Raw genomic sequence first — 12,873 nt, forward strand, 5'->3', positions numbered from 1 at the left:
GGCGCATGTGAAATGCTCCAACTGTGCATTGCAGCACAGTGCCTGGCCACTTTGACAGCTTTGGGATTCGAACCTAGGTTGGAGAGCACACCCAACTAGGCAATAACCACTAGACCACTTGCAGTGGTTGCATGCACTTGTTTTTAGTTATTCTTCTTTTGACTTATGTGTTATGTCTGATTATGTAGGAAATACATGCATGTAAAGTAACGTTGTAAGTTTGTAAAAATCCAAATTTCGTAAATAGTATTTTTTTTAATTTTTAGAATGTCGTAAATAGTATTGTTGAAAGTGGCAAAAAGTTAATATTGTGCATAACGTCTCTGGAAAAGAAATAAAATTTCGCGACTTTTTTTAGACAAACACATTTTATACTAGTTTATCTCAAGCAACCTTTTTAGTGAATGTCTGTATAGAAAAATGAGGACATCTTTATTCCGGTACGAGTGCCGTACAATGATCAAAACTACACATATATTAAGTCTCTTCTCATGAATCATTCATATCATTCATACGTGAATCAGTCATTTTGAAAACCAAATGTCTATCTATTATCAATAAAACAACAAAAGGAAATGTTACTGACACCTATTCAATAAAACAATTTACACTCTTCCATCATATTTCTTTTTATTTCAATTTCCAAATTGGCTCTCAGTGACAAAAATGAACTCCGCGCATTGATACAGAAAAAGAAATGCTGATCTAAATGAGATCGAGTGTAATTTTAGAAGTTATAGTTATGTAAATTACAGAAAACAGCATATAGACGTATTTGAAACATCAATAAAAATAATGGCCAATTAAATTCAAAATGATAATGATACTAATGAGATGGCTAAACAATTTCTAATCGCGTAAATTTACAGCAAAGACGATCCTAATGAAGAAATACCTTAAATATTAGTGGAAAATGATGTCCACTCCCTCCTTATGTCATATATATATATATATATATTTTTTTTTATCAGCAGTATTAGTATTCCCCCATTTAAAAACAGTGGGTAGGATTTGAGCTTACGCTATATACTCTATCATGAATCATGATAATCATGATTTTAATAAACAAAGACAACTGTATTTCTCAAGGATGGTAGGTTCTTTCTCATGTCCAAAAAGTAACCCCTCCCAATACTAGTGATAAATAACCCTTCAAATGCATCATATCAAAGATATTAGTTTGTCATCAAAAAAAAAAAAAAAGATATTAGTTGGCTCTTGGCACCAGCATCTCTCTTTTCTTCAAGGGACCCCCTAAAAATCCATCTATTTTCCAAAAGAATTATTGTTTTTCAAAAGGAGAAAAAGTCTGAAAAACCAAAGAAAATTGGAAGAGGAAAACTTAGAGGAATACAAAAGAGAGAGAGAGGAAGGTGACTTTTGAGGTAATATTGAAAATAATATGTTTGTTAATCCAAAGTCCATATATTTATTTACTCCAGTTTGGTGGTTTTTGCCGGATGAGACAACCTACCAGTTGTTGCGGCTGTTTGAAGAGTGAGAAAGAGAGAGACTTTCTTTTGTTTTAGAGAGAGAGAGAGAGAGAGAGAGAGATTGTGACTGCTGCTATGGAGATGGGATCTCACTCTCACCAGCAGAATCATTACTGTTATTATTACCACTTCAACCACTGTCTTTGATCCATTTTCATCAACTAAAGCCCTTCTTCTTCTTCTTCTTCTTCCTCTTCAGGTATTACTCTCACTCTTTTTTATTCCCCATTTTGCCCCTCCCTGCATTGCCCACCAATCTGCCACTGAACCCACATCAAAGTTTTGCTCTTTTCTGTAGATCCTCCACATTGCCTTGGTTCTGGTTCAAAATGGTGATCTGGGTATGCTTATTTCTCTGATTTTGGCTGTCAAAGATTGTTTCTTTTATGTTTCTGTCTTTAATGTACCTTGCTTAGTGTGGAGGGTTGTCTGGTTTCTTTTCTGTTTTATTGATTATGGGTCATAGATTTAGTTCTTCTTTGCACTCTGGTTGGTGGATTAGAGAAATGTGTGAAGGAAAGAGTGACTTTTGAATGTGGGTTTTGGCAGTTCTTGTGGTAAAAAGGACAAACGGAGACCTGTTCGATTTTTGAGAGCTTTTATCTTTCTGCCTGTGAATTTTTCTGAGATCCATGAGGAGACACACAAATCCTACAATCACTTCTTGTTGCTTCAGATCTTCCTCTGATGAAAATTCGTCTTTGGGAGATAGATTTCTGATTGAATCTTAGGAACCAGTGGAGTCGAGATTATTTTCCTTGGAAGTCTTTTGTTTGTTTAGGTAATTTTGTCCAGTTTCATAGGTTTCTACCAACACAATATCGGAATCTAAATCACATTTTAGTAGATACATTTGTGCCTCCTTAAAAAGAAAAGTTCTTTTCAAGTCAGAGATCACATGCCTGGAATCCAGTATATGTTCACAAACTGCTAATACTTTGGTTAAGTTTGAAATCTGAGATAGTATCAAGAGTTCGGTATTTGATCTTTGCTATATGCTAGTGTGTGGCTGATTTGGTCGTTTCTCAAAATTTATCATTTCACAATTGATAGTTAGCTCAATTGTTCATGCTAGTTTAAGAATTATAATTAAGAACAATACTTGACGATCCCTCTGTTTCTCTCTCTCAGTAGGACTTTGAATATCTCATCTCTTAGATATCCATCATCTCGTACATATATATTCTACTGCCGCGAAAGAAGCTTGATGGGTTCCAGATTCCCATCTCATCAGCTCAGCAATGGTCTCTACGTGTCAGGCAGGCCTGAGCAGCCAAAAGAAAGAGCACCTACAATGGGCTCAACTGCCATGCCCTATACTGGTGGTGATATCAAGAAGTCGGGAGAGCTGGGTAAAATGTTTGATATCCCGTCAATGGATGGCTCCAAATCTAGGAAATCTGGACAATTGACTGGTGCTCCTTCAAGGACCGGATCATTTGGAGGTGCTGCTTCACATTCAGGTCCTATTCCTAATGCTGCTGCTCGTTCTATCTATACCACATCAGGTCCTGTAACTTCTGGAACTGGTTCGGCTTCAATGAAGAAGACTAATTCTGGACCACTCAATAAGCATGGAGAACCTATGAAGAAGTCGTCTGGGCCTCAATCTGGTGGAGTGACACGCCAAAATTCTGGCCAAATACCAGTACTTCCTACAACAGGCCTCATCACATCTGGTCCGATTTCTTCAGGCCCACTAAATTCCTCTGGGGCACCTAGAAAGGTATCTGGACCTTTAGACTCTATGGGATCAATGAAATTACAAGGTTCTGCTATTGTTCACAATCAAGCTGTGACTACTCTCGGCCAAGATGATTATTCTTTCAGAAAGAACTTTCCAAAGACAATATTATGGTCTGTGATACTGATATTTGTGATGGGGTTCATCGCTGGTGGTTTTATTCTTGGAGCAGTCCACAATCCCATACTCCTAGCTGTTGTGGCAATTCTTTTCGCTGGTGTTGCTGCTTTATTCACTTGGAATACTTGTTGGGGAAGAAAAGCTACCACAAATTTCATTGCTCGCTATCCTGATGCTGAGCTTAGAACTGCTAAAAATGGGCAATATGTGAAGGTCTCGGGGGTATGTAACATAGCCAATGCTGATGATATATTTCATATTTATATCTCTACTTTCTGTTTATCTGCTGACTGAGATTTAGTATTGTAGAAATCTATTTTTGTGGGAATTTCTTCATCGCTGTCTTAATTCTCAAATAACAATACTGAGCTCACTTATACTCTGTGGGTGTCTTTTCAACTTTATTTTGAACTCAACTTAAAAAGATTTACTTTCTCTTACATTTGATTCACGTCACTGAATTGCATGTTACATTTGATTCACGTTACTGAATATGCATCACTTGATCATAGTTTTTCCAAAAATTTTGTCATCTTTTTGTTAGAATTAAAATGGCTTAAGCAGAGGATAATCATTGTTTTTGCAGAAAGATTTTAATCATTGTTTTCTATGAGTAGGATACTTAGCCTTGTATTTTTCTCCTACAAGGTAAACGTTGCTGCATCTGTATTTTTATGCATGAACATGTCTTTTAATGTGCAAGTGTTTCTTATTAATTTAATTTTCATAAGAAGATAAGCATGTGTGAATAAGAAGATAGTCTATGAGAGATGCCTTAGAAAAGATAATATTTTCTTGGATGCTCTGTAAAGTCGAATAGATATTTTGCGATTATAGGAAGACCATAGCCTGACTGTTATTTTTTGCCCAGTTGTTCATCATCCAGCTGTCATTTACCTTTTTTCTTCTTCATGAATAGTCTTATATATATTTATGGCAATCGTGAATAGTCTACTCTAGGTTTTGATGTTACTGTTGCAATTCTTGAAGGTGGTTACCTGTGGTAATGTGCCCCTCGAATCATCCTTTCGTAGAGTTCCTAGATGCGTTTATACGTCTACAAGTTTGTATGAGTACCGAGGATGGGATTCAAAACCAGCAAATCCTACGCATCGGCGATTTACATGGGGACTTAGATCATCAGAGGTGAGTAGCTGAAAAGTGAGAAGTTCGTTTTTGGAATTACGTAGGATGATGGCATAAAAATGATAAAATGTCTTGGTTGACCAGCATCCGCCTGATGTGCTAGTATTAATTGATGCTGTACTTTTGATGCTTAAGATTTTAAATGCTGAACTTTACTCATTTGTGCATGTTGCATGCAGAGGCATGTAGTGGATTTCTACATCTCTGATTTCCAGTCTGGGTTGAGAGCATTGGTTAAGACTGGCTATGGAACCAAAGTTACTCCTTATGTTGATGAATCCGTCATTATTGATGTGAACCCAGCAAACAAAGACATGTCCCCAGAGTTTGTGAGGTGGTTGGCAGATAGGAATCTTTCAAGTGACGACCGAACAATGCGATTGAAAGAAGGGTAGAGTCATCACTTGTTTTTTTAATTTTAATTTTCGAAAATACATTCGTACTGGAAATGTTAAGCAGACATTTTATTGTTCACTCCAAGTCAATCTTACATAACTGCAAGTGATGTTCTGTTGCAGGTACATCAAGGAAGGTAGCACAGTTAGTGTGATGGGAGTTGTCCAGAGAAATGACAACGTGCTTATGATCGTTCCTCCACCTGAGCCATTGACAACTGGATGCCAATGGAGCAGTTGTATCTTTCCAGCTAGCCTTGAGGGTGTTGTTTTGAGATGCGAAGACTCATCAAAAAATGATGCCATACCTGTTTAATTGCTTGTGCTTAAGAAGCATTTGCAGGTTTTGGTCTTTTGAGAATATTTTGTTCCCAATCTCAAAATTGGTTGGTGGTGGGTGGTGGGTGGTGGTAGTGGTGGTGTTGTAGTGAGATACAGTGATGAGCTTGATGGTTTAAGATGATGTGATTTTTTCATCCTTGTGTATAGCTTTTAGAAATTTTCTTTCCATCGTTTTTCCTAGGGTTTGAAAGTTTCTGTAATGGTGTGGTTTGTTCATGTAGTGGGGAGTTTTACAAGTTTGAGAAGACTGCATGTTATAAAGTAAAGTGTTACATAATTCATCAGTTAATTTCTGGTCTTGGGAACTTTATAGTTTCCCTTGCCTGTCTCTAAATTGCTTCTGTCTCTCTTGCAAGTTACAGTCAGCATCAGAATGATTACCTTTTGAGTTTTAGCCTACAATTGATCGATACTGAATATTTTTCGCAACCTAGGTATCTCTGGCAACTTCAAGTGCAGGGAAGCAATAACCATGATATAAATTTTTTTTGTTTCTTAACTACATACTTACCAAAGAACATGGATTCTGTTTTCAGTACCTAAACAAAGAGCTCTGACAGTTTTAATAACTCGTGCAATCTCTCATGAACTGCATGGGGGCAGCTGGTCAGTTCATCATTCTATCCTCTTCCCCCTTTTCAGCTGATCCATTGTAATGAATCAGGGGACGCTCAACTAGCAGACTACTTGTTTTCATTGGAATTTACTGTTAAATGCCTGGCATATTAACAGGAGGTGAGGGTGGGTCTGAGGTCTGAGTTCAGGTAAAGCCTATATGCAATCCTTCTACGACGGTAGTGTTTGTATTGCGGAAATGAGGCTTGAGAAAGAGTGAAAATTTTGAATTATTTCTCATGCTTGGTATGGAGTTGTGCTAGCTTCTTTACATGGGAATGAGACACCCATGTGCTTTTATGACCTAATTACCCCTCGTTATCATTTGTGTAAATTTGTATATTTATTACCATTAAACAAACATTAGTCTCAAGATGACCTAGAGAACTTTGTTCCTGGAATTGGAGAAGGGATGAATGAGAATAAATGTCAAAAAGTTTCCTGAAAGTATGAGATTTGATTGTATATCTTTGACCTTGTAATCGAATCTCCGAAGAAATGAGAAAATTTGCTTTTCATTGGCCTTGACATCTCTATTGCAGAATTGAAGAATGAATGAAAATAAATGTCTAAAGGTTTTCTGAAAGTACAGAGATTCCATTCGATATCTCTAAGCTCTATTGCGGAATTGAAAAATGAATGAAAATAAATGTCTAAAGGTTTTCTGAAAGTACGGAGATTCCATTCGATATCTCTAACCACGTAATCAAACCTCCGAATAAATGCGAGAATTTGCTTTTTGATGGTCTCGACAACTTTATTGCAGAATTAGACAAGGATGAATGAGAATAACTGTCTAAAGGCTCTCTGAAAATATGGGGATTCCATTACATATCTCTAACCACGTAATCGAATCTCTAAAGAAATTAGAGAATTTGCTTTGTGATGGCCTCGACAGCTTTGTTTTTGGAACCAATCAATCAAAGAGGGGATGAATGATAATAAATGTATAAAGATTTTTTAAAAGTACGAGGATTTGATTATCTATCTTCGACTACGTAATCGAGATTCAAAAAAGAAAAATGAAAAAATTTACTTTTTTAACTTGGGGCCCATTTGCATTCTGATTTGTTTTGTATTAATAACCGCAAGAAAAGTCATGTATTGAAATCATTTCCCTTACTGCCGTATACACATTTTAAGTAAAAAAACGTGTCACAAAATATCCGAATTCAATACTCCTTCTTTTGTGAACAAATTCTTCACATATTCTCCAAAGAATCATCATTAAGGTACTAGCTGTTAAGATGGCCACGAGCCCATGACAACTCTGTTCCTTTCACTGTTTCACATAACCAAATAAGAGAATCAATCACATAGATTTTTTTCCAAGTAGAAACATGTTTTTGGAAAAAAAAAAAAAAACACAGAAAAAAGAAAAAGTTGGGGGCATTTCCGAAATTAACATGAAAAATATGTCACTTTCCAGAAGTGCAGTGTAATACTAATAATTCTCGTAAACATATTTATGTCTTTGTCTACCTTAAACAGTGAGTAGTCTTAAGTAATCATAAAATTTTGTTTCAGTTCGGAGGTTTTGGCCGGAGACAAGAGACAATCCACCAGTCCTTGTGAGAAAAAAGAAAAACCAAAAAAAAAAAAAAAAAAAATTAAAAAAAAAAAACAGAAACCCAAAAAGATTTTAGTCTCTATCTCTATCTCTCTCAGATTTTTTCTTTCTTTTTAGTGCTAAAGATTTTGTCTTTATCAATCAAACCACAACCCATGTCTCCAAATCTCCAGATTTCGACTCCTTCAGGTATGTCAAACCTTTTCCCAGTTACCCATTCTTGTTCTTTTTGGTTCTACTTCAGGTCTTGCTTCACTTGTTCTACTACTGCTTCAGTTCTAGTTCCAATTCTGCTTAGATCTTTTGCATTTTCTTACTGTTTTGGTGTAAATGGTGATCTGGGTTTGCTTCAATTTCTGGATTTGGGCTCTGTGAATGGCTGTTTGTGTTTTGAGATGGAGCCATTTTGATGAAGTGGTTGTATTTAAAGCTTGTGCTGGTCCCTATCTTCCTTGAAATCTGGCTTGTTTTTGTTGTTGGGGTTTGTTTTGTTGCTGTGAAAGTGTGGGAAGAGAGCTTAGAAACTGAAGGTTTGAATTTTGTCTTTGTTTGCACTGGGACTCAATATAGCTAGAACTGCCTACTGAACTAGGCAAGACTTGAAATTTTTGCTTTTGTTGAACTTATGTGCTAAACATTGTTAATAGAAGGTTTTGTTTCTCTGGTTTGAAGTAGAAATTTCTGTTATTTTATTTTATTCTGAGAATTGAATATTCAATTTTCCAAGAATTGAAGATTTGGAGGCTTGCTCTATTTTTGGGATATACTGTGTGTTTACCCCATTTCTGGTTTGGTTGAGAAAATGCAGGAAAATAAGTCAATGTTTTGAATTTTGAAGTCCCAGTATTCATTGTCTCTTGTGAACTGAACTTGGAATCTCCATCTTGTTATTGCCTCCAATCCTGCTTGATTTGTTATTTGTTTCTACTTGATTCATTATTTTTTCAAAAAGTCATCTAGGAATTATATCTTTACTTGATTTGGACTGTTGAATCTGGCTTTTTGAGTAATAAACATTTAACGATAGTATGGTTCAATTTTTTCTTTTGAATATAATAAGAACCATGCTACTTAACCCTGTGAACTTTCAAATCCTATAAATACTCTGGTTATTTCTTCAGACCTTCTATTCCATGAGTATTTTTTCGAAATTCTTATATGATTCCACTGTTAAAATAGGCTGTGCTCAAGTCTGGTCTATATCCTATAGATTGGTAATTAATTGTTGCTTCTTTGGATAATTAGTGTTTTACAATTTGCACTCAGATCCATATTATGAGTACATACTGAATAAGACTCTTGCACTCTCTGAATGAAATTCTATAGTGCAACTTTGTTCTTACATTCGATTCTAATGTATCTTGATACAGAATGCTTGTGTGACTAAACAGTGATAGTTTTTTTTTGGCAATATATAGAACAGAGAACATGGCATGGTCTTGGCTCTTTCAATTAGGAGTGTCTGTGATGTTTTTCTTTTTCTCAAATTTGCTACTAGATTTGCAATCTCATATCCATTATCTGTTATCATGGTGCCATTATCTGTTATCATGGTGGTTGTTGCTGTGGATGTGGGTTAATAGGTTAGGTTTTTGGATAAGTAATGACTGATGTTTCTAACTATTTAGTGTTTTTTGTTTTTGTTTTTAGGAGGATCACATCAATGAACAGCTAGTCTTCTGGAAGAATCTATCGTGTAATATCTTGTGGACTCTTGGATCTTTCAAAGGAGCTAGATGGGTTCCAGATTCCCATCTCACCAACTCAGCAATGGCCTTTACGTATCAGGCCGGCCAGAGCAACCAAAGGAAAGGACTCCAACTATGAGCTCAGTTGCCACACCTTATACTGGTGGAGATATCAAGAAGTCTGGAGAACTAGGAAAGATGTTTGATATCCCTACAGATGGCTCCAAGTCCAGAAAATCTGGACCTATCACTGGTGGTTCTTCTAGGACTGGATCATTTGGAGGTGCTGCTTCACATTCAGGACCAATTCCTAACGCTGCAGGTCGTGCCGGCTATACTACATCAGGTCCCATATCTGGAGGCATGCCTGGTTCAGCTTCCGTAAAGAAGTCAAATTCTGGACCACTGAATAAGCATGGGGAACCCATGAAGAAGTCATCTGGTCCTCAATCTGGTGGGGTAACACCAACTGGCCGCCAAAACTCTGGGCCTCTTCCCCCCGTACTCCCAACCACAGGTCTCATTACTTCTGGACCCATTTCTTCTGGCCCACTAAATGCTTCTGGGGCCCCTCGAAAGTTATCCGGTCCTTTGGAGTCAATGGGATCAATGAAAGTACAAGGTTCCTCTCTTGTTCACAATCAGGCCATTACTACTCTTAGCCAAGATGATGAGTTTTCGTTTAGGAAAAACTTCCCAAAGCCAATATTATGGTCTTTGATTCTGCTTTTCATGATGGGGTTCATAGCTGGTGGTTTTATTCTCGGTGCGGTCCATAATCCAATTCTCCTCGTCGTGGTTGTGATCCTTTTCAGTGCAGTTGCTGCACTATTCACATGGAATACTTATTGGGGAAGAAGAGCTATTATAGGTTACATTGCTAGTTATTCGGATTCTGAGCTCAGAACTGCCAAGAATGGGCAATTTGTGAAGGTGTCAGGGGTAAGTTAATCTGTTGATGAACTTGAAAAGTTGAAAGTATGGCTTACTAATATTTTTGGTGTGTAGAGCTACAACTTTGTTGCTTTTATATCCTCTAATCCTACCATGTTTTTTGTAAATTTTTATTTCAGTTTTTTCTTTAACACCTAAGCTGTCATGTTTAAATTCCTTTTTTGTAAATCACCAGTAACGTTGTAGTGAGTTCAAAATGTGAATTACAGTAACTTAATAGTTTTGGTCCTTTTTTCAAGGTTCTCCCCATCAAAGGCAGACAATAAATATAAATTTTATAAAAGAAAAAGAGACCTATTAGTAATTGTGAACACACATGACTGCAGGTTTTAGTATATTTTTCCATGAGTGATCTGCATCTAGCCCTAGTTACAGAGAAACAAAAAGTATATAAGATGAATGCTGGGATAATTTCTGTATGGCAACGGATCAGGGGTGTAGATATATGGGTATTTTGATTGCTGGACATATGATTCTTGTACAACAGATATCTTCTAGTTCTAAGACATGTGGGCTGCGGAGTTCAATATTTTTCCTTTTGACGATTTGTGTGCTTATACTTGGTCTATATAATTCACAAGCTGTGTTGTTCTATTTTTGAAGGTGGTTACTTGTGGCAATGTGCCTCTCGAGTCATCCTTTCAAAAGGTTCCTAGATGTGTGTATACATCCACAAGTTTGTATGAGTATCGAGGATGGGATTCAAAAGCTGCCAACCCTACACATCGTCGTTTTTCTTGGGGCCTCAGATCCATGGAAGTGAGTAACTGAAATTAATCGTAATATTTGGTTGACATCCATATAGTACTCTTCTTCTTCTTTTTTTCGTATTTTTTTTTTTTGGGTGGTCGTTCGGTCGGCCAATTTCATTGCTTGCTTGTTCATGCAGGGGTAAAATTTTGACAGCTTCTGATGTGTTTTTGAATATAATTGCCAACTTACTATCTATTTAAATTTATTGGTAAATTTTTCTCTGGTTCCCTGCTTTTCTTACTGTTGTTGCAAGGACCCATTACATGGTCACAAGTAACAGAGCCTGAGAATTCTCAGTTTTTAGATTTCACACTTATGACCAGAATTTTTTATTTATGGCAATTGACAGAGACGTGTGGTAGACTTCTACATCTCTGATTTCCAATCTGGGTTGAGAGCATTGGTTAAGACAGGCTGTGGAGCAAGGGTGACACCTTATGTTGATGATTCAATTGTCATTGATGTGAATCCCGTTAATGAAGAGTTGTCTCCAGAGTTTATTAGGTGGTTGAGGGAGAGGAACCTTTCAAGTGATGATCGTGTGATGCAGTTGAAAGAAGGGTAATAGCTTGTTTTATAATTAATTTTAACTTTGTGTTTCATTTCTTGAGATGAAAAGTTGACCATAAAGAGTTTAGTGAAAGAAAAAAAAAATGTTTGCCAAAAGAAGTAGATGATAAATGCCTCTATGGGTTTTCCTAGTATTCTCTTTCGTTTAGTTGTGTCAAGGAGTTTATAGTTCACTTTGAGTAACCAATGTATGTGTTCTACCGAAGTGGTAACGGGTAAGCAATCGCTGTAGTGGTTTGTGCTTTCTTCTCCTTTTGTGGGTGGTCAGTGTGTAGATTAGGTTGATTTGTTTCCGAGTTGAAAAGTACTCCAACCTGAGGTTTTACCCTTGAGGTGCTGGAATCAGCCAAATGACCCGGTACTAAAATCTCATAAAAGAATCAGAAAATTTTATTATTTTAAGGAAATTTAATCTTAATTAGTAGATTTTCATTATCTATTGAAGTATGGGAATTTACTTGATTTCCTGAATTCTTCCATACAATGAGCTTGAATTGCAAAATGGCAATTGCTTGTGGATATTCTGAAACTGCAATGGTGTACTTGCAGGTACATTAAAGAAGGAAGCACAGTCAGTGTAATGGGGGTCGTCCGGAGAAATGAAAATGTGTTGATGATTGTTCCTCCACCTGAGCCGATCACAACGGGATGCCAATGGGCCAAATGTGTCTTCCCAGCTAGCCTTGAGGGCATCGTTTTGAGATGCGATGATGCATCAAAGAATGATGTCATACCAGTTTAGCAGTAAAGTAAATTGCTAATGTTTTTAGGTGTTGCTCCTTGGAGTATATTTTTTCCCCTATTATTATTGATGTTGGTGGGAGTGAAAAAGTTAGTTTGAAGCAGATTAGGATGGGAGTGGGGGGTGTGTAGTCTTTTTAACTTGGTGTATAGTTGTCCAAGGTTCCTTTCCATTTCGACTTACTTCTAGGTTTGAAGGATTGGGTGGCTTTATGAAGCAAAGAATTTACATGTTTAATTAGATTGAGTTAATGTTAAATGTTAAATAGAAAGGCCAAAAAATAATTGGCTTTGTGTGTAGATGATTTTTTTTCTTTCTAAATGCTAAATTGGTTTGTATATCTCGAAACACCATTCTTCATTTTGTGCTTACATCTCACTATACTGGAGAATGTATCTGTCTGTCTGTCTTACTTATTGTCATGCATTCTGTTTTCTAATTTATAGTCAACAATTAATTTCTGTTTCATCATAGGATTTGGAGTGGCCGGGATTTCTTAGGATGAGCCCCTATTAGTCAACGATTCATAAGCTTATATGTTGTTTATGTTCACAAGTAGTCAATCAACAGTTGTTTCTTGCTGTTTGAGATTGCTTCCAAACGCGCTTTTATGAGGAAAATCACTTGTCAATTGGTTCTCAAAATCACTTTCAAACTCAACCAAAACTCAATATTTTTCTTATTAATTTGAAAACGCTTCTAGTCCTCTGAGAAATAATTCCAAGCAGACCCAACTCAATA

The 12,873-nt window shown here is 36.6% G+C and overlaps 2 protein-coding genes across 7 annotated transcripts; both read left to right on the forward strand.

Annotated features, from left to right (window-relative positions):
- The first annotated feature begins 1,436 nt into the window (after positions 1-1,436).
- Positions 1,437-5,574, forward strand: LOC133725613 (uncharacterized membrane protein At1g16860-like). Of its 4 annotated transcripts, XM_062152942.1 has the most exons (6): positions 1,437-1,692; positions 1,792-1,834; positions 2,625-3,579; positions 4,348-4,503; positions 4,683-4,894; positions 5,022-5,574. In XM_062152942.1, exons 3-6 carry the CDS (start codon positions 2,701-2,703, stop codon positions 5,212-5,214), a joined length of 1,440 nt encoding a protein of 479 aa, XP_062008926.1. In that variant the 5' UTR covers positions 1,437-1,692; positions 1,792-1,834; positions 2,625-2,700; the 3' UTR covers positions 5,215-5,574. The 4 variants fall into 4 exon arrangements, with proteins under 4 accessions (XP_062008926.1, XP_062008924.1, XP_062008925.1 ...); XM_062152940.1 differs by having other exon boundaries at positions 1,437-1,834; XM_062152941.1 differs by lacking the exon at positions 1,792-1,834.
- Positions 5,575-7,384: 1,810 nt separating this feature from the next.
- On the forward strand, positions 7,385-12,548 carry LOC133725614 (uncharacterized membrane protein At1g16860-like). Of its 3 annotated transcripts, none has more exons than XM_062152944.1 (5): positions 7,385-7,614; positions 9,076-10,055; positions 10,671-10,826; positions 11,170-11,381; positions 11,940-12,548. In XM_062152944.1, exons 2-5 carry the CDS (start codon positions 9,162-9,164, stop codon positions 12,130-12,132), a joined length of 1,455 nt encoding a protein of 484 aa, XP_062008928.1. In that variant the 5' UTR covers positions 7,385-7,614; positions 9,076-9,161; the 3' UTR covers positions 12,133-12,548. The 3 variants fall into 3 exon arrangements, with proteins under 3 accessions (XP_062008928.1, XP_062008930.1, XP_062008929.1); XM_062152946.1 differs by lacking the exon at positions 7,385-7,614 and adding an exon at positions 7,639-7,669; XM_062152945.1 differs by lacking the exon at positions 7,385-7,614 and adding an exon at positions 7,717-7,955.
- The last annotated feature ends 325 nt before the right edge of the window (positions 12,549-12,873 follow it).

The sequence above is a fragment of the Rosa rugosa genome, chromosome 1 (assembly GCF_958449725.1).
Source record: "Rosa rugosa chromosome 1, drRosRugo1.1, whole genome shotgun sequence".
Taxonomy (NCBI): Eukaryota; Viridiplantae; Streptophyta; class Magnoliopsida; order Rosales; family Rosaceae; genus Rosa; species Rosa rugosa.

Excerpts from the sequence above, each read along its gene's own strand:
- LOC133725613 (XM_062152940.1), top strand. The coding sequence starts at position 2,701 with ATGGGTTCCAGATTCCCATCTCATCAGCTCAGCAATGGTCTCTACGTG. Across the intron at positions 3,580-4,347 it reads AATATGTGAAGGTCTCGGGG|GTGGTTACCTGTGGTAATGT; the intron begins GTATGTAACATA and ends CAATTCTTGAAG. Across the intron at positions 4,504-4,682 it reads GGGGACTTAGATCATCAGAG|AGGCATGTAGTGGATTTCTA; the intron begins GTGAGTAGCTGA and ends TGTTGCATGCAG.
- LOC133725614 (XM_062152944.1), top strand. The coding sequence starts at position 9,162 with ATGGGTTCCAGATTCCCATCTCACCAACTCAGCAATGGCCTTTACGTA. Across the intron at positions 10,056-10,670 it reads AATTTGTGAAGGTGTCAGGG|GTGGTTACTTGTGGCAATGT; the intron begins GTAAGTTAATCT and ends CTATTTTTGAAG. Across the intron at positions 11,382-11,939 it reads GTGATGCAGTTGAAAGAAGG|GTACATTAAAGAAGGAAGCA; the intron begins GTAATAGCTTGT and ends GTGTACTTGCAG.